A 22067-nucleotide genomic window follows, 5' to 3' on the forward strand; every position below is an offset into this window, starting at 1 on the left:
ACCTCTCTACCATGCCATTTGACTGGGGATGTAATGGTGTCATTTGGGGTTTTGTCAATGCTGAGCAGCTTGCCGAGTTCTTTACATGAGTTCTTTCTTGGTTACAGCCAAGGTAAAATTAGCACTCTGAACCTGGAAATCCATTGCTATCTCTGCTACCGTGACAGCCTCTTGATCAGGAATAGGATATGCTTCAGGCCACTTGAAAACGAGTATGTATTTGTTGCCATCAGCAGTTCATGACAGAGGTCCCAAGATGTCAAAGGGGATATGTTCAAAAGGCAGTGCTATGTTGCATCATTGCAGCTTGCCTTTGCTGAGTTTCTTCGGTCCTTTCCAATCCGCATAGGCATCGCAAGATCGGCACCACTTTTGCACATCATACTTTATATTACTCCAGTGGAAGCGCTCATGAACTCTCTGCAATGTCTTCATTATTCCGAAGTGGCTTTTTGTATTCCTGCTATGTAGTTCTTTAAGGAAGTCTGGGATCTAGGATCTTGGAAGTATCAGTTGCCATCGAAAAGCTTTCCCATCATCCGATTCGAATTTTCGGTATAAGACGTCATTTCGAATATGGAGTTTATTAATAGCAGTATTTGACTGCATTTAAGCTGCTGCTTTGAATATTGAGTAAACCTTTTTCTTTTGCTGTATAATTCCTGTATTGCATATTTTATGTTTACTTTGATTTTTTGAAAATACTGTTTTTATAGATTTATAGCACAGATGTAATATAGTCATATGTTAAAATGATGTGATTACAGCTGTCCATAATTTTAGACATTGGATCTGATATATCAGTTGGCCAATCCATCAAATGTCATTGCCATCTGCAAAAAGATGATGGAATTTATAACTTCAAGTGTGGACAATGAGAAGAAAAGAGATTTGTCTATGAAAATTCTGCAATTAGCTGAAAAATATCCTTTAAACTTTATTTTAAAAAAGTTTTTAATGTTTATTTGTGAAAAATATCTTGGGATTATGTGTAATGCCCTACAAAAATTATTATAAAAAGATAGAAAAGAAATGTTCATAGTCTTGATTTTTTTTAATGTTATTTCTTAAATCAAGGTCTTTAGTTGTGTAGTAAATAGATTTGTCCTACAGTTTTATTTCCTTTAAACTTCTGTTTTCAATAATAAATAGATAATTTCCATCAGTGTTTTTTAAACATTTTGTAATCATTTTTTTTAAACATCCCTTACCCTTTCTGTATTGTATGTATGTAACATGTGTGCATATATCTATCTATCTCTTGCAAATAAGTTGTAAAAGCTTTGTGGTGTCATAGATGCATAACAAGGAATGTAGACATGGGCAAATTTACTTGTTTACTTTAATATTCATGGTTGACACACATTTCATTAACCTGACACAAATAAAATGAGCACTATATGCACCCCACTGCTTTGAAAGCTTAGCACATGCAACAAAATGGATGATAAATAGAAACAAGTAGCGATGTGTTACTTTGCAAGCAGTTAGGAAAGTAACACATTCAGAAGGAAATGTAGGAGATATCAAAAAGGTTTCGGTTCTCAACAGAAATCTTATTCAGTGATTGGGTAAGAGAGATAATGATGCACAAGATCATATAATGCAGATTAATTTGAACTTCTTATATATTATACAATAGTTTCTATTTTTAGGACAGAAAGCAGAAATATCCAAATTAAAATGCAGGATAAAAGAGGTTATTGCCAGTTAAAATTAGAAATTTGCTTTCATATTTTTACCTCATATACATAAGATAAAAAATATGTAATCAAAATTATAGCTGGAGTCACAGTTTATAGCCACTTGTGCAGCCAGCTGCCTAAAATAGTTATTATGAAAACAAAACAAATATATAATGATTTTAACTAATCCAACTAAAGTAATTTCACAAATACATCTACTAATTAATAGTAATGAAAATTTAAACTGCTTTTAAATCGCTTAGTTTATTAATTAATAACTGAATAAATGTGGAAGAAAAATTAAATACTATTTTATATGTTACTGAATGATAACATGCTGCTGCTTGTGAGATGAAGATTTTTAATTTGTGTGGTGGCAGTACGTTTCGATTTTAGATAACTGAATTTCTGAAAGACAAATATTTTAGGTTTTTGCAGAACACACTTCTTTTACATTGTTGAGTTTTCTAATTAAATCTTAAGCATAAATATCTTGCACTTTGCAAAGTGGCAACCCAAAGTTTTTATACAAAGTTCCTTAAATTCTCACAAAATATAAAAAAATAAAAACAAATTCAAGCTTCAAATTGAGCCTGTTAGGGTAAGGACTACATGTGTTAAAAATGTGGTGGTTGTAGATGCTTCCAATCACCACACAATTCAAGGAAAATACAAATGTATACATGCATACATACATGCATGCAGCTTCTTCCTTATTTATCAGTAGACGGATGTATAATTTTACATTGCAAATGTAGTTCTAAAAATGATCTGTATTTTTTATTGTTGTTAATGAGCCATTAAATAAGGGATTTAGACAGCAACTTATATGAATGAAATTGTTTCTGATTTATTAATGTTATTTCAAAGGATGGCATGAGTTATGTTTTTACTAAAACATACTTTGACTGTACATTGAAGCTGAATCATAAATTTTACAGGAATTCCTTGAGCAAATTAGACAGATTTCCCTAATATTCTTTGATATAATGTAGAGCCAGGCAATAAGTTTTCTTATGTAATAGTAAAACATAAATATTTAATTTCATTCTCTAATTTTATTATTTAAATATTGAATTGCATTCTGTGCTTTAACCTCTAAGTGGCAAGGCCATATATATATATATATATATATATGGCGTAGAATATTTTTTGTGATATCTGTAAGAACATATATATACGTGCATATTAAAATATGTCAAAAAAAAATTAAGGCAATATATGAAAAGAAAACAAATCCAGGTATGAAATTCTAGGAGAGTTTGTACATTAAAATCAAAAAATAATTGTTCTCATAGTAGTTTTGGAAAATTTGTGCTTTCTTTGTGAAAATCATGGCCGCTCAGAGGGTTAAAGTAATGTATGAAAATATTAAGTATATATCCATAATTTTTTCACATTTGTGTTTTAATCCTTAATCATGTTTAAATTCAAAGATGAAAATGAATGGTATATTTCTGTTATAATTGATGTTCTTTTGAATGCTGGTGATGTTCTGCCTGCTTTTAATATACATGGCGTCATCAACAAGATTTGTAAAGGTCTGTGGTATTTTTCTCCTAATCATATCATTTTTCTCTTTTTTTGATAATAAAAGGGTATTATGTGAACTTTAGTCATACAAAAACATTTTGTTTCCATCCTGTTAAGTTTATGAATTAATAATATGCTTTCTTGTATGCATTTACATATTTTGCTTTGAATTTGATCCGTTTTGGAGAATATATTTTTTAATGAATTTACATTAAAATAATAATAATAATAATTAATAATGGTAATGCAATGTTAATTTATATTTTAATGATATAATAATATCTAAATTATTAATTTTAAAATTACCAAATTGATAATTAATTATTTCATTAATCTTTTTAGGGGATGTCTTGTTATCCATTTTGTGCTGATCATTGAAATTTTATATGTTTTTACATTGTGTCATGCATTTGAAATGTACAAGTGTAAAAAATTAAGCTGCTTTTCCAATTTGCCGGCACAAGTAATAAAGTCGCCAAAGATTTTACAACCGATGCTAAACAGAATTTAATCGCTGTAACCTTTTACACTTCATTTTCAAAACAAGTTGCAGCTATTTCTTATCAGATTGATTGTTTCTTTCAGTACTGGCATACAATTACATAGAATTTTAACCAAATGGTTCAATTTTATGCTCTAAGGCCATTCGCAGTAATTAAGTCAATTAGGATGCAATCACACTGCTCATTCGAAGGCGAAAATGTAGAAAAGGCAAAGTCAATTTTTATTCATCAATTCTAATGAAAATGCACTAGGGAAGTAAAGCACTGCAGTTTCACATAATTTCTGAGTAAGCATAAAGAAGAGCGTAAGTAACAGTACAAATTGAAATAATTCTTGCATTTAAACTTGTAATCCAAATTATTAAGATTTAACTTGAAATTAATGTAGATAATTATTGAAAGAATTAGGTTTTTGTAGCGTAGTTTACGTGAGATGAGATCACTTGGGATCACGTGATATGAAACGGCAAATCAGGATATAGTACCATGAAAGCATAGTAAATTCAAAAATTAATGTCTTTTTACAAAATTTTAAATGATATTAAAATGTTTATGCCTTCAAAATAAAAATTTCATAGAACTAACATTTGTAACATTTTTTACTGGCGTTGTCGCCAGTAAAGTCTGCTTGGCGAGATTTGCGGCAGTGAAACAGAAAAGTACCAAAATTAATTTGGGTGTATCTTCAAAGAACAGTGTTTTTAGAAATTTGAAATTGTGCGTGTTAATTTCATTCTTTAGTACTGCCACATTATTTACAATTAAAAAACTAAGTTATGAAATTAATTTACCTTTAAGAATTAAGAGCTTTTGATTATAAATTAAATTATGTAATAAAATTATTATTATATTTATTGGGAGCAAAAATAAGTCTGCAATTCAAGGAAAAAATGACATCACCAGTAAGTTATGGTCAAATTGTCTGATGTGAAATGTCATATCAAAAGTTTAGACATGTGCTAACAACATAACCTTCTTTAATTTGAAGAAATTCTGCAGCTGAGGTGTACCAGTTGCTTGTAGAAACATATGATGAGGCTGCCTTAAGTGAGAGAAATAGTTGTGAGCAATTTCAAAAGTTTAAAAATGATGAATTTCACGCCAAATACAAAAGAACAGAGCAGAAAGGTGAAAATGTATGATCACGTGGAATTAGAAGCATTATTGCATGAAGATTCATGTCAAATGCAAGTAGGCCTTGCACTTGCATTAGAAGTGATTTAGCAAGCAATTTTACATTGTTTAAAATCATTGGGAATGATTCAAAAGCAAGGATATTGTTTCCATATGAACTGAAGCCAGATGAAGCCAGAAAACGTTGAACGCTGATTTTTTACATGTGAAGTGCTGCTTGCCAGACATAAATGAAAGGCTTTTTTTTTTTTTTTTTTTTTCCCACTGTATAGTCACTAGTGATGAAAAATGAATCTAATAGGATACCCCAAAGAAGATGAAAGCATGGGAGCCACCTGGCCGTGTTTCAACATCGACAGCCAAATGGAATTCATCATGGAAAAAAATCATGTTGTGTTTATGGTGGGATCATTTTCGTGTTATGTATTATGAGTTGCTCAAATCGAGGAAACGATTACTGGGGCTCTGTACCAAATACAGTTGATGAGAGTGAACTTAGCATTCAAAGAAAGATATACCCACTACTACTTCAGACATGACAACATTATTCTTCTGAATGATAACGCTCATCCTCTTGTTGCAGCACTTATGAAAACTTACATTCAAATGAGAATGTCTGGGCAGCACTTCACATCATATGAAGATACCAAAAATTGGGTTGATTTGTGGGTAACCTTGAAAGATGAAGCATTCTTCTAAGGCGGTATCCATATACTGCCAGAAAGATAGGAAAAAGTAGTAGCTAGTGATGGACAATACTTTGAATAAAAATTAATGCACCATTCTTTCACAATAAATGGGCAATTTTTGGTTAAAAAAGGTGGAGACTTATTTGTACTCCCCATATAAATTTATGTAAGCCTATAATTTCAAATATTTAATGATTTGTCTTTAACATAAATAATGTAAACTAATAATTTTATGTTGAAAGTAATAATAAAGCGTTTAGAAATACTTGGCTCATTATGTGCCAGCATGTAGTTTTCTTAACATGTGTTTTTATATCTGTCATAATTAAATTGCGCTAATTTTTTTGTTTCAGAATTGCTTTATAAATCTTCATAGTTGATTAGTTAATAGAGAATTAATGTTATAAGGACTGTTATTCTTTTTATGTTCTGGAAAATTTTGCCAAAATTATTGCCCTGTTTCAATAATGAAATATAATTATTATATGAATCTCAATCTGTCTCTCAGATGTTTATAGTTTTGCACACTAAAAGTTTCAGTTTAATGCTGTTGTGAAATTATTTTCTCATGCTGTTAGTTTTCTCATGATCTAAAAAAGAAAAAAAAGTTAATGTTAGTTTTCTTCTTTTAGCTTCATTTTTGTTTTTTCACAAAAAGTAGTTTTGCTCAAAATTTCAGTGTTTGTAATATATAATATATTTTTGTAATGTGTTTGAATTTTTCACAGATGATATGTTGAAGAATCTTGCAAAGAAAACATGTCTAAAATTATATAAAGAAAAACAGTGTCTTCCTCCTTCCATTATCAAAGTTATTGCATCAGTATGAATTTAATATATCTTTATTATATCTAATTATGAATTGTTCATTTAAACAAATGCTGTAATTTTTATATCATTTTTTAATGCTTACAACTATGTGTTTAAATTTCATCTATTTTACCACTGTTAAAATTTTATATTTACTAAAAATAAAAGATGAGTAGGACATTGACATGCCCTGTGGATCTACTGATCACATATCTTACATATATAAGAACTATTACATTTATTAATATTATATTCTGATCATAATTTTTTTTCCAAAAATGAGATTAAAAATTTGGGGGCATGGCTTTTAACATGAATAAAAAATACATTTAGGATACTGCTAGGCTACTAAAATAAATGGTGTTCACAAAGAAAACAATGGTAGTGTTTCCCGTTTATTTTATTTCATGTTTATATGTAAATAATGTACCAATCAATGGTCTTTTATATGGAAAATAGGAGCTCTTTTGATTTAGTCACCAGTGAGTGTTCTTTTGAATTTAGAAATCTGTTGGTCGGAGGCAGTTTCTTTACTGACAGTATTTTCTGCAGTGCAAGGTGGGGTTAAACTCACAAAATAAGGGAATGAGCCTTACATGCCTTCTGGCCACAACTGGTTGTTCTGCATTATGGAGAAGAAATTAAACTTCTGAGCAAGTTGCCCATGTACCAGTAGCAGATTTTCCAACTATTGTAAATTATTTCATAAAGAGGAAGAATCTCTACTCCTCTCTGTTTCTCTCCGTAAGTTAGTATCTGAACTATATAACAGGTTATTTAATTGAAAAATCCAAGAGCATATAATGCGAATCAGAAAGGAAAGCAAGTACTGGCTACATCAGAAAGGAAAGCAAGTAGCAGAATCTTATTTATTGTACATATACAGTATAATGAGAGGAAGACATGATTAAATTTGCAGGTGGTTTGGGATACACAGCGTGAAGAATTCAATACTGAGCTACCACCTCTGGCAGCAACAGTGGTTGTAATCAGGCAGAACATCAAGTCTTAACTGAGCGTAAATGTCAGATATGGATACTTCATTTCATGTGGCTTCACCTTGATGTCAGAGTTCATCAGCCATAATTGCTGGGGAATGGTGGCATGCTAGTTTGTCAGCAATCCATGACCGGGTGTTCTCAATGAGAGATCTGGAGAACTTGCTGGTCAGGGCAACAGTGAAACACCCTCTGTTTTGAGGAAAGTCAGGACAGCACAGACATTATATTGTTGAAAAATGGCATCACACAAGCCTTGAAGATAGGGCGCAACGATGGACCATAATACATCAGAAATGTAACTATAGCTGTATAGATTGCAAGTTAGAATATTGTATTATGTGAATAAGAGGTTATCAGGGATGTGTATCCAACAATACCCAATACCAGCATGCCAGGTGTACTAGGCACATCTTAAAGTGACAAATGCAAGCTGGCAAGGTTCCCTCTCCTCAGTACCTCCACACCTGGATACATCCATCATAAAGCTGTACACAAAACCAGGATTTGTCTGGTAATGTCGCTCCGATAACAATGTCATCATTAATCACACCACTGTAGATGCACCTGTCTTGGCTGCAGTGTCAAAGGACGACATAACAGTAGTTACTGTGCTGATACTCCATCAGATATGTTAAGATTGTTTTGGAATGCAGGTTTCCCCATTCCAAAACAATCTCTGATTTAATTTGAAAAGAGTATAAAACCTTTAAGACTGCTTGACTGTCACTAAAAATGAGAATCCACTTACTGTGATAGCCTTTGCTTATATTTATTTGTAAACAGTAATAGTGAGAACCTATGCCTGGAAGACAGTGGCATACCATCTCTAAAGAGATTAATTCTGGGTGACACGAAGGCATGCTAAGAAGGCAGGAGAAATACCTTATATACCCCTATAAAGGGTGACTGGGATTTTAGGGGATCCAATTGCCAAATCTTGGTGGTGGAGAAACATCATCTACCACCCTTTAAGTTCAGTCGCCATTGTAGATTTATTAGGTTAATTCGAAGCAGGAGAGATGAAAAATGAGCAATGCTCTCACCAGAACTCAAACCACAGACCTCTCGAATATACGCCAAGTGTGCTGACCACTACACCACAAAGGCATGCTAAGAAGGTGGGAGAAATACCTTATAATACAAGGGATTGTAATTACCCTGTTATTCTCTAATATGCCTATCAATAATTTTCTCCGTAATTTTAAGAAAAAGGAAGAAAGGCTGGTCATAGTTATTTTTGCCAGGTTTAGGAATGAAAACAATTGTAGTCTTTTGCCATATTTTTTGAATGTATCCCAGTGCCAAGCTAGCTCTATAAATTCTAGTCAGTACTGGGATAATGATTTTCTCTGCCTTTTGGATCATGTTGGGCATAATTCCATCAGGTCAAGGGCTTTTGAGTGGTTTGAAGGTTGATATAGCCCACCTAACATTATTATGATAAAGAATATTTTTAGCATAGGTCCTTTGGTTTTTTGTGACTCTTTTTACGGAGCCAATGAAGTGCTGACCTTCATTGATGTACACATCCCTAGCTCCTGGATAGTGGGTTTTGTCCATAATTTCCATAATGTCTTTACCAGTGTTAGCAACATTACTATCCTGTTTCTTCAGGGGCCAACCAAAATTGGTTCATCCTTCCTAAGGAGGCTTGAGTCTAGCTCTTACAGAGATAGAATCTGTCCCTTTGTAGAACTTCCTCCAGGAGTCTTGTTTACTTTTTCTGACATGTGTTATAGTTGGTTAGGGCTTTTCTATAAGTAGCCCATTAACCATATTTCTTTGCTTTATTGAAAGGTTTTCTGACTACTACCCTTTCATTTGCTAGTCATTCTACTAGTTACATTAAGGCTCTCTTAGTGCAAATTGGGCACTTGTTATTGTATGAATCTAGAATATTGTTATGCAGACATTCTGCTGTAACTTCTAGATCATAATTGTCCCTAATAGGATTTTCCTCCAGTTCAGCCAGCCCCACAAGTTCCTCCTGGAATTTTTTCCAGTCTACCCTCATGGGATCTCTAAACATTCGATCAAGAATTAAATTAATTTCAAAGTGGGTGTTTTGATGGTCTCAGCCTGACAGTCTACTGTCAACTTTCCATTTTTTGATATTTTTACTAATCATTGTTCTCACAACAATAACATCAATTATTTCAGATCTATTAGAAATGATAAAAGTTGGATCATTGCCCACATTTAGAGTATCAAAATTATAATAAGAATAAATTCTAAAAGGCACTCAATTCTTTTGTGTCTGTGCTACCCCAGACCACATTGTGATCATTGCAGTCTAGCCCTAGGATTGCTTGCAAGTTATTTCATGCTTAAATTTGCCTAAGTTTGTGTAGAGATTGATCAAGTAGAGCTTTCTCTTCATAGGGCAAGTAGACAAAACCAAAAACAATTTCTCTGTCTCATCCCCCCATGTTGACTCTGACTTTCACTGTCGTTAGTTCTCTGTGAATAAATTCAGTAAGAGGAAACACTTAATCAGTAAGAGGAAACAAACAATATCCTTATCTAAAAGAATAGATGTTCTAGCATCACTATTAAAATTATAGATTAGCTTACCCATTGTTCATGTAAGGCCACTCATTCTACTCCCGACCAACCAGGGTTATTGTATCAGAGCCAGGTGTATGTCCTCAGTAAGAAATTTGCTTCTGAGGCTAGTGGTACCATTTCTGCTGTGATGGGTGTTGGCTTGAAGAACCTTCACCCCCCTTCCCATCAGTCTTGTGGATTTGTCGAGAACTTTAGCTTGTACTTGGTGAAGTCTGATATAAAATTTATGAACTCTTCGACCAAGAACAGCAGCATCCATTTCAAACACACAAAGGATGTTGGTCTGTCTAGATGGATCTTCTTTTCCACTCATTTGAAGCGAGCTGACTGTTCTGGGCCTTGATCCTTTTCATGACCTCTTTGGGGTCCAGTTTGTTACAAACTTTTGGCAGTTTAGCTATAATTGTGGTTTTGAAAAGTTTCTTTGTCCACCAGAAGTTTTTGCTCTTGGCAAAGGTTTATTTCACTAGCCATTTAGAGCTCCCCAGATCTGCCCAATTGAAAATAAGTGCCCCATTCTCTCTGCAGGATATAAAGGTAGGGGCAAAGCCCACACTGTTTTTTTCTTATTTTATTCATTAACAGAAGTTCAAGGTCAGTAGCCTGTTCCTTCAATAAATGTTTGTCAGGATGTCCCTCAATGAGTACAGTTATCTTTACTACCATAAGAATCTGCCTGAAGGTTATACCTTCGGGGAGACTCTTACGGACCTGAAGGTATGTCTCTTTTGGCAGTCTTCAGGGCTGCATTTTGCTCCATCCTTTGAGATGGTCTTTTTTCACCTTTTCCCATGGGTTTTCAACCCAAGCACCTTTGACAATTTTCAGTTCGTGGGCACATTTCTTTTTTGTGCTCCAGACATTCTCTTTTTGATTTTATCTAGGAAGTCAGTCATGCTTTTAATAACTTCCTGCCCTTCTCCAGATGTCGGTTGAGTAATTTGAATAGAGATAATTTCTACCTCACTCAAGGAAGGATTCATTTCTGCACCTTCGATTGATTTCCTCTGGGTTTCCTTGTTTTGAAAAGAAAGGTCTACCTCAGAGATTTTGCCTGCAAAAGCAGAATTTTTAGTTATATTGTCATTTTTAGCCATATATAAACTAGAAAAGAAAGTACAGAATAAAAAAGGTGCACCCACCATTGCCTGTTGCTGGGTAAGGCAAAATACCCTAGAAGGTGCCAGGCATTTTAGGGGCTCCGTTAAGACATAACTGCTGTGTCATTCACCCTAGGCATGGGTCACATAACACCAGGATTATGGGAGGGGGTTTATGATTTCTTATTAATTATTCAAAGCTATCTTGTCAGATAATATAGGACATATAGCTATCTACCACCTGCCAACATGCCTAGTAGTGACTCAAGCCCCAGGGCAATTCAGTGAATAGAATGAATACTAACTTAAAAATTAAAGCATCGTAATAGATATAAGTTATTTAATATTTTACTGTGTTGTGGTTTCATTTGTATATATGTGTGTTGTGGTTTCATTTGTGAGACTCATTTGTATATATTCTGTGTTATATTTTTCTGTATGTAATAGTAAGCAAGTCATAATGTAAGCAGTTTTCAGTTCTAGTTATGTGTTATGTACTATGATAAGAATGAAACTTCATTACAAACTACCTTGATCTGACATTGCAATGACAGAGCTATCTGTCTCTTATTTGTGATGACAAGTATTGAAGAATAATCAAGGTTCCAATGTGTTTACTTCCTTAAGCTTCTCTGTGTATTTATAATGTGACTTTTCAATATAGTAAAAGCTTTAATATCTTCCTTTATCTATCAGTCATTATCTCTCAAATGAAATAATATTCAGATAGCATTTTGTAAATAATTACTGCTTTTTTCTTTTCAGGTATTATTTTTTCCTGTTATATTTTACTCGAGATTGTTTATTCTGTGTTCTAGGTATTGATCACTTCATCTGAATTTGAAGAAGTTTTGCCATCTCTATTGGAAACAGCTGATGATGTTTCTGCATCTTGGCTTTTGATTTCACTATTAGAACTCATTTTAAAAACTAAAGAAATTTCATCTGATTTTGTACATATGTTGAGGAATATGGAAGTTAAGCCAGAAGGTGCTTCTCAGGTACATCTCGGTGCATATTTTATTTATAATTTTCTAACTTCATTATTTAATTTCTTATTGTGTAGCCTATAATAATCTTGATAGCTAATATTTTATTACACTGGTCAGCAATAAGGATAAAAAAAAAAACTCTTTCATCGGATGTAAAACTAAACTTTCTTAATTCTTTCTCCTGAACTCAAAAATGCTGCTTGTTATTTTTTTCCATGAAATACAGTTTTATGCAGGTAATAATAAAATACAATGAACCCCTCCCAAAAACAAATTTTCCATTTAAATATTAATGTAATTGTATAGAATTTATGTGTATTTTCAAATGTACATCTTTTTGCCCTGCTTATTATTGTGGAATATTATTTTAGAAATTAAGAAATATTTTGTAAAAACATGTCGTGTCATGTATTTGTTCTGAAGTATTACAACTTTCAGTTCGTAACCCCCTAGTAATTTGTTCAAATATTCTTCATAGTATTTCTCAATCCATTTTATCTTTGTGGAAATGCTGCTTCTTTTATATTGAACTATGTTTAAATTACGTTTAAAAAAACTTAAGTGTTAGCACAAAAAGATGTTTTTAGAAATATACATATATTCCTTTAATATTTTTCTTGTTCATTTAATAGACATCTAAAATATATTGCATGTGTGTTGTTTTAAGTCTCTTTATCAGTATATTCAAGTGACTGAGATTCTAAATGGATGTGCATGTAAAGAGATAGAGAGATCTAAATATATGCACACAAAAAGTGTTGAATAATCAGGAAGTACAAATAGTACAGCTTTGCAAATTTGGCAATTAAACTGTCCCCACTGTTACGTTCACTTTTTGCCAATCTAAATATTTTGTATCTAGATCTAAGTACATAGTTACTACTGCACATGCCACGCTTTTTGGCACCTGTGAAAGCTAAACCAAATCTATGCCAAGACCCATTAATAATGCCATCAGAGACCAGATTATTTGTGTATGTGCTTAATTTATCATATTTAATAGTGTGTATACATATAAAAAAAAAAAAAAAAAAAAAAAAAAAAACCACCAAAATGCATGGCAGGTGCATAATGGAAAAGTACCTGTGTTGTGTAGATGTTTTTTTTTTTTTTTTTTTTTTTTTCAAAATAATGACAGGTATTGTTCTTACATTGAGCTATGGGAAAACAGTTTTGGTGGAGCAAATATATTTATTTCGATAAACAACAATGAATTAACACACTCTGAAGCTTCAGATGAAAATATTAATGGAATTGTCACAAATAATACAATAAGCATGCATTAACTTTTTGATTGCAGAAGTATTTTTGGTGTGCCAAATTTGAAATTTAGAAAAATAAAAGTTGTGAAGAAAAATGGACGCAACTTTTCAGTCATTTTAAAGAAAAGAGCATTTTGCTGCTGAGCTCAAATAGCAGAATATGTTTACAGCATGCCAGGAACATCAAGATGAATCCAAAGAGTATTCTCAATAATGAACATCATATGGTCTGAAGAAAGAGGTAGAGCAGCTGAACTATAAAAGCTGTACACAGTTGTAAAATTAATAGTGAACTAAATTGCCCTAAATTTTTTGATATCATGAAAAACAACAAAGAATTTTTAAAGAAAGTTCACACTTATAATAAATACTAATATCTTCTTAATAATAAGATATCTTCAGTTGAGTTATTAAAAATTTCTTTTAACTTAGTGTTATTTTTTGTTAACAACTTCTTTATATACATTTTCAATCATTGGTACTTATCCTAGTAGATTTTATTCTGTTGTAAATGTTTTCTCAAAATTTTCCTGATTTCAGCCAAAAAAAGTCGTGATAAGCCTACACATGTAATTGTGTGTTTTTTTACATGTATGAAGTATAGTAATGGTTTAATATAGCACTTTTATTATTCTTAAAAAACAGTGAAATATATTCTAGATCATCTGAAAATCAGTTGGGGGGGGAGTAACAAAGGTGTTATTTCTAAAAATTAATAGCATAATAAAAGTAATGATGACAGTAAAACTGCAATCTTAAAACTGTTACTTATAAATATATTTAAATAATGACAAACTTCATATAAAAACATCAGCATATACTACTTTGTAATTTATACAAAATCGATGCATTGTAAAAAAATAACAAAAAAAAGGATCTTGTAAGCGTTAAACTTGCTTCGTCTGAAAAACATGACAGGATAGAGAAAAACATATAAACATATTACATATTTGAAATCAGCGAGTGAAAATCTATTGAGTTCATATACTTTCTTTGGTTACTTTTTCCTGTTGACTGGTGTTATATGAGACAAGAACTGATATCTTATTACTTTTTTTAATTTTTGTTTTGTGTACTGAATTTAAATCTTCATCATGATTTTTTCTAAAAAGTTCATCTAGTGTATGGTTCAAACATGGCCAGACTGAGGCTCGGGAATTGTAAAAACTCTTTGGCCCTTTAAATGCAATGTCAGAGTTGCCAACTCTCCTGATTTAGGCGGGAGACTCCCGATTTTCGACCGATCTCCCGCCAACCCGATTTACAATATATTTCTCCCGACTTTTTCTTATTTTTAAAATTTCTCACGATTTTTATGGAACTTGGCTTAATACTTTGTTATATGAACAAAAGTGATTTTGGACATCTGAAAGCAATTGAATTTTCTCTAGATTATATTTAAAACAAAACCTTAAGAATCAGATAACTTCTGCTTTGTGAGAAACGTCGTTCTCCAGTTCTCCAATGGGCATCGAACTCCACTGCGTGCCAGCTGGCATATATTAGCCAATGAGGACAAGGCAAGCTGTTATTTGGATGTTCTTTAGTTATTTCGTTCAATTTGGGCTGAGTTGTGTGAGTGCACGTGCCTTCGGGAAATAGTTTTAGAAATTATCATCTTTTGTTATGTCTGAGAGAATGAAATACTCATGTACGTTTCAAAAATCGTACTTTCCTTCCATTATTTCCTCAAGGAAATGTAATAAATTTGCGATGTGCACCGCCTGTCATTGCGATTTTTCAAATTCGCAATGTGGAAGGGCGGATGTTCTCAAACATGTGCGAACACAAAAACACAAGGATAACATGAGTTGTTTTTTAAAAAAATGAAAACAAAGGACGAAAAAGTTATTAATGCAGAATGTCTGTTCTCTGCCTTTTTACTGGAGCACAACCTGCCACTGAATGCATCGGATCACGCTGCAGCTTTATTTAGAAAAATGTTTCCCGATAGTGAAATTGCTAAGAAATACTCAAGTGCAAGAACCAAAACAGGTGCAATTGTTAAAGAAATGGGTTTGAAAAATAAATCTTCAGTTATTGATTGCACAAAACAGCTCCGTTCTGCCTCTCTACGGATGGAAGCAATAATACCGATTCAAAACTGTATCCAATTGTTGTTTCTTTTTTTAATCCAGATTCTTCAGAAATTGAGTTCAGTTTACTTTCTGTCCCCATTTTAGAAGGACATTTGACAGGCTTTAATATACCACAGTTAATTATTAAACTTTAAAAGAAAATGCAGGCCCTCTGGATAATTGCTTAGCACTTGGTGACGATAATGCACCAGTATTGGTAGGCTTGAAGACTGGTGTTGCAATCATCTTAAGAAAGGAAAATTCAGATTTGCAGATTATGAGGTGCACCTGTCACCTCTTAAATTTAGCAGCTGAAAAGGGGGCAGCTTCTTTACCAATAAATGTGGATGAACACATTGTTGATATTTATTATTATCTTGAAAGGAGTTCTAAAAGGAAGGAAAAATTGAAACAGTTCCAACAGCTGCATAACAGCAGTTTACAATTAGAAAACTTGAATGAAGTTATAAAATCAGCTAGGATTGACACCCAGTGGAGTTTAATTGGAAAACTGAAAGGTGCTGATGGAATTTTAAAATATAGTCAACTGTCTAGAATTGTGTTGGCCATCTTGACAGTTCCCCATAGTAGTGCAGAGTGTGAGAGATTTCCAGTGTTGCGTAAACGAAAACTAAATTTAGATCTAATATTAGTGATGACACATTAGAAAAACTTTTCTTAGCGAAAGCAGGTCTACGTGGCAATTGCAGTGAACAAAATTAGGAACTAATTTTCTAAACTAAAATTCCCTCCTTTTTTTTTTTTTTTTTTTTTCCCCTTAAACGATGCAAGTAATAAAAATGTTTTTTTATGCGTAAGGTATTTTTGTGTTGCTTGCATTTAAGAATTAGTTACTATTTAAAGTTAATTCATTATTAAAAACCATATTTTTATCATTTAAAAAGTCTTTTTAACATTGTGAAAAATCTCCTGATTTCTTAAAAAAATCTCCTGATTTTTGAGTGTCATAGGTTGGCAAGTATGCAATGTTCATTGTAAAAAAAAAAAAAAAAAAAAAAAAAAAAAAAAAAAATCTTTTTTCTGAAATACAATTTGAAACAGAAATTTTTTCATGACATTCCTTTTTATCTCAACACTTTAATTTTGTAAAGAAAATTCTCTTTTTGTTACTTGCTATCATATAGATGCTAATTTTAGAACAAATAGTGGCTATCAGGATAGTAGAAAAGGCAAGTATTTTGATAGCATGCTTTATGCAAAAATATTTATCCTTTTTGTAAAATTTAAAATTCATGTTATGATGGCAATTTTACAAAAAATACTTTTGTGAAAATACCATTAACAACATTACAAATATGTATAGTTGTAATTTGCAGTGGAACAAATGTCTAATTCGCATCTCTTGAGTTAATGATAGGAGTTAAAGTTTTTTTCTTATGCAGAAACCCTGATAAGTTGGAGGTTATTTCAAAATAATTTTTATTAACTGAACTACTGTGTTCTTGCCATATGTTCTGTCTTGTTTCACTCTTTCAAAAGAGTGTACATAAACTAGAAAGTGCTAATTACTAGTTTTGATTTTTTAATTATTGCATTATTCTCTAGTCAAATGAAAAATCTCTTTACATTAAAGTAAAAATCCTACAGCTTCTTTCATCTTAAATGTACTTCTATTCAAATATTGACAATTATGATGGGAAGAGGGATTAGAAACTAGATTAAAATTTGTGCATTATTGGGGTGTACTTTTCTATATACAGAGCAAGAGCACCATGCATATTTTTGTTACATTTGAATCATATGTGAAGCTTTTTTCTGATATTTCTATATACTCAGTATTTAATGGATAATTTTCAAAATACTGTCTTATATAGTAACAATTATGATCTCATTATTTTAAAACTCAAAAGATTTCATGCAAAAAAAAGGGGAGACAGTTTCTTAAGCTACATGGAATATCATTTTTAAGTGTTTGATATATTTGTGAAAATGAATTTTGCATCACACTTAAATTTTTCTACCCATGAGCCAAAAGAAATGGCAAACAATAAACATATTTTTATTATAAAAAATCAGGCATTCTTAGAACCTCCTCTGTACAAAGATATATGCATCATGATAGCATAGGTTTTTTGTATTAAAGATAGTAATTTAGGAAGTTTTCTTGTAAAATACCAGGGAATGATTTAAAATGGTAAATTTAAATTATTTTCCTCGGTTCATCTGAAAGTAAAGTTGTTGCAGAAGTCAATAAAACATCTTTGGTTTCAGGTTTTGAATCAGCTACTTAATGTTATTGACTGCTTGCCAGAATTAAAAGATTATGAGGAAACTGAAGAAGTAAGGTTTTACACTGCTTTTTTTAGTTTTAAATATTTTAAATCTTTGAAAAATACCTTGCATTTCATTTTACTTTTATAAATCTAATCTAAGCCTTGGGAGTAGTGGTGCAAATTAGAAATCATTTTATATTTATCTGAAAATTAAATGTTTGTTTTCTTTTGAGATAGGGAAATGGTAAAAATGTCTCAATGAGGTCTCTGAAAATAGTATCTCTAGTCTTTCCTAGGTAGATTTTTTATAGTCATGTAGTATGACTGGTCGAACTTCCTGTACCGCCATTAGAGGTTTAACAGGGCTTAGTGGAGCTATTTAATTTATAGTGGCCCAAGTATTGCATGAGAAATAACTATTTTTTATTTCATATATTTGTTCATGTGTTTAATTATTTTATAAAATTAACTTTAATATTTAGTCAAGTCATCTTTATATTTCTTTTATGCTGAATGTCAACAAGTAGTTCATATTTATATTTAAATTTTTTTATGCTGAATGGCAACTAGTTCTGATTCATGATTGCTTGGTTTTGGTTTCAAAACGTTGCTATTCTAGTAGCGTCGCATTTTGATAGCAGGAAAATAAAAAGCAATAAACTTAGCTATTTGTTTATAATTCATGCTGTTCCTAATAATAAATTAATTTTAGACATTAGTAGCAAGTCCACAAATTAAAGAAACATTGAGATATAAAACAAAGCCTAAATCAGGCCCATGAAGCAGTAAACAACCACCATACTACCTGAAATAACTTTAAATAGAATAAAAAACTAAAATATGAACTTAGAGTCTAGGAGCTGGTGAGATTTACCAGCTATGCCAACAAAAGCACATTATTACATACTTTGTAAAATATAATGCATGTTACTTACACGCATAAAAATATGTTACCTACATATACAAAGAAATAAAATAACAGAATATCATAAACCTCTATTTTTTTTTTTTTTTTTTTAACAGACGGAGAAATTTTAAACACAATCAATATATAAATTCATTTCATTTACAGATACATATTTTATGAAATTTGAAAATTTCAATTTAGTCACTGTATTTTTACTTAGATCCTTTAGAATATTAAATTTAGCAATATCTGGAATAAATCTTAGAACAATATTTTTCATAGAAGAGCATCTAAACAACAGGTGCTCAACATCGACATTACTCATGCCAAATGGACAGGCACAATTTTTATCGAAAACCTGTTATAATAAAAGGGAAAGTGTCCATGATTAGTTAAAGCTTGGTTTAGATACTTGTCACCACTTAGGCATCTTCTCTCACTTACAGTTGACATTAAATTATAGGTTAATCTTCCTTTAAAATCTGGGTCGTTCCACTTTGCTTGCCATAGAGTCAATTTTTTTTTTCTTTTCAACAAGGATTTCAAACTTTCAAAGGAAGTCTTTACTTCAAAATCAATAATTTAATTTTCAGTGGCAACCATTGCCAATCTATCTACTAACTCGTTACCAATGGTACCAATATGACTCTTCGTCCAAAAGAGTTTAATATCTCTGAAAGCGCTAAGAAAAATGAGCATGTCTTTTAACTCTTTAATTAGATCGTTACTTGGACAAATATCCGTAATTGAAACAATTGCACTTTCGCAATCATTTTAGATTTCTACAGGATCTATCACAGAAATAGAAATAAGCCAATATGAGGCTTCTCGCAGGGCCACTAACTCTGCCTGGTAGACAGAAGCATTGTCAGAAAGTCTATATTTCCTTTGTAAGCTTAGTTTCTTATGTGAGAACACATAAAAGATTGCCCCCACATGACCATTTAATTTAGATCCATCTGTAAAAACCATGTAGCCTGTCATATTGGGGAGGCCTTTATGCCAATTCAACCATTTCAACAAAGCTGGATGAATGTCTAATCCTTTCTGGTGACAAGTCAAAATCTCTAGCTGAGAAGATCTCACTGAAACAATCGACAGTTTTATTAACAGCTTTTAATTTAAAGATAGATAATGTTTTTTCCACCAAAATATAGATAAGGAAACATCCAGCCAAAATCTGAAGTGGTGTTGCTACTGTGGAAACAGTTCTAAAACACTTAGTAATCCCCAATAAAGCGATTCTTTGAATTTGCAAAATTTTGTTACTCATTCGGACCACATGCATACAAGATCTTTCTCTCAATAGCTCTTTTATATAAACTCTTAAGAACTTTACCTTGGAGATTCATTTTACTAAGTCTATTAAGAATATGGGTGCATTCGATCTTTATTTAATCTAGGTGAGGTAGTATGCGAGGTAGTATAGTCATGTAGTAGGCGATCTACAGCTTTTAGTTAATTCACCATATTTGACGGCATATAAGACGCACTTTTTTCCTAAATTAGGTCTCAAAAAAGTTACCTGTGTCTTATACGTGAAGGACACAGGTTAACTTTCAATACTGAATGCTATTTTTAGCCCGGATAAAGGTCTAGACACACATAACTTTTTCTACATCTGCCATATAATTATTTTGCGCATGCGTGAAATATCTGTCGCCAAAAAGCGCCAAAGCTCGAAGCTGATGTCGAAGTTTGAACAGATCCGGTGGTCACATTACGTCTATGAAGCCTTTCCTTCTTTACATAGACTTTCTTTGACTCAGCCGACACACGTGTTGGTATCGGTGCTACTCTGTATAAACGTGTTGGTATTGGTGCTTAAAACTATTTTTTTTAAATACCCTGGAAAATATGACTACAGGACACAAGAGATTAAGCTATACAATTCAGTATAAACTAGGAGTGTTTAAGTACATGGAAACAGAGCAGCAGCAAGGCATCTACCGAAAAAAATGATACGTACTTGGCGACTGCAGGAAGATCAACTGAAGACTGCTAAAAAACAAAAACATAACCTTCAATGCCCAGCTCCATCTTGGCATGAACTTGAAAATGCCGTAAAAATGTGGGTGATACATAAGAGGAAATCTGGGATGAGTGTTTCAACTAAAATGATAATCAATGAAGCCAAAGGATTTGCAGAAAAACATGGGAAGCAGAACTTTTCAAGGTCTGAGGGCTGGTGCTACAGGTTCATGAAAAGGCAAGGCTTATCAATGCGCACAAAAACAACTATTGCACAGAAAATGCCAGCAGATTATGAAGAAAAAATACTAGCATTTCATAGGTTTGTTATAAATACACGCAAGAAAACTTCTTTTGAGCTCGGTCAAATAGGAAATAGGGATGAAATTCCACTCACATTTGATGTACCATCCAACAAGACTGTGAGTATTAAAGGGTCTAAATCAATAACCATAAAAACCACAGATCGTAAAAAAACCCGATATACGGTAGTTCTAACATGTTGTGCTGATGGTACAAAAGAGTTTCATATATAGACACATCTTAGGGTGATCTTTTTTTTAATTAAATGCACTATTGCATATGTGTAGTTTTATTAAGGGGAACTGATTCTCTAAAACTGTACAGAGAGGACTTAATTACATTCATATTTCTAAAACAAAATTTCTAGGTTTAATATTAACTGTTCTTAACCTTATTAGGGATATACTAGGACTGTGTATAAACAGTTAAATTTGTTATGCACGTGTTGCTAGTAATAGTTTTGTTCCTTGCATTAAATTAATTTTTTTTTCGGTTATAAGCAAATGTCTTTCAAGTTGCCAATTACTTTAATTTTGTATAAAGAATCCTGTTCTAAAATTTTTTTAAATTTTGATAGATTGATCCATCTTTAACATTTTTGGACAATTTTGTTATTGAAGCTCTAGAAAAAAGTTCTTCCTGCTATCAACCACTGAGTTATCGCTTAACCCCTCTGCCAAATGAACAGTGTAAGTTTACATTTACTTTAAAGTATGAAATATTTATTTTCTAAAGTGCTTTTAAACTATGCTATAAAGCACATTGAGTTCCAGTATTTGTAACTGTAAAATTGTAATGCTTTTTAATTTGATATTGTTCTAATTTATTACAAAAATTTTTGTATTAAATCTTTCAGCTGCTCCAAACTTTCAAACAAAGTCTGATAGTTTCTCTGCTGATTGTAGTGAAATGTCACTTGCTCAAAACTCAGGGACTACTCCATCCCAATTGTCCCCAATGTATAATGTATTTAGTTCTCCAAGTACTTCATTTCAAAGTCTGTAAGTAATTGTATTGTTTATTTCATTTTTTAATTACATTATATAAGGAAAAGTAAAATTGGTATCTGTTTTATTATTATTATAAAGATTAAAGCAATTTAACTTGTCTTATATTGATTGAACTTTTAGCTAATAATAACTTGTTTGTAATGTTTCAAACAAATTAATTTTTTTAATTTGAGTATTTTACCTTTAATTTAGAAACTGTGTGAGAAGGGCAGTTTAAAGGCTTTCTTCATAAATTATTTTTTATTAAAAAACTTGGAATATCTAAACATATTAAGACTTTTTATACT

The 22067-nt window shown here is 31.9% G+C and overlaps 1 protein-coding gene across 1 annotated transcript in view; it reads left to right on the plus strand.

Annotated features, from left to right (window-relative positions):
- LOC118191976 (AP-4 complex subunit epsilon-1-like) overlaps positions 1-22067 on the plus strand; it is a 69337-nt gene that overhangs the window by 45575 nt on the left and 1695 nt on the right. The window contains exons 11-17 of the mRNA XM_085806739.1: positions 784-921; positions 3112-3226; positions 6273-6367; positions 11842-12024; positions 17588-17656; positions 21348-21459; positions 21627-21771. Coding sequence (XP_085662865.1) covers positions 784-921; positions 3112-3226; positions 6273-6367; positions 11842-12024; positions 17588-17656; positions 21348-21459; positions 21627-21771 — 857 coding nt within the window. The remainder of the gene's footprint in view (positions 1-783; positions 922-3111; positions 3227-6272; positions 6368-11841; positions 12025-17587; positions 17657-21347; positions 21460-21626; positions 21772-22067) is intronic.

This window comes from Stegodyphus dumicola, chromosome 12 (genome assembly GCF_044657685.1).
Source record: "Stegodyphus dumicola isolate Sdum_Otavi_A_Nest chromosome 12, ASM4465768v1".
In the NCBI taxonomy this organism is placed as follows: Eukaryota; Metazoa; Arthropoda; class Arachnida; order Araneae; family Eresidae; genus Stegodyphus; species Stegodyphus dumicola.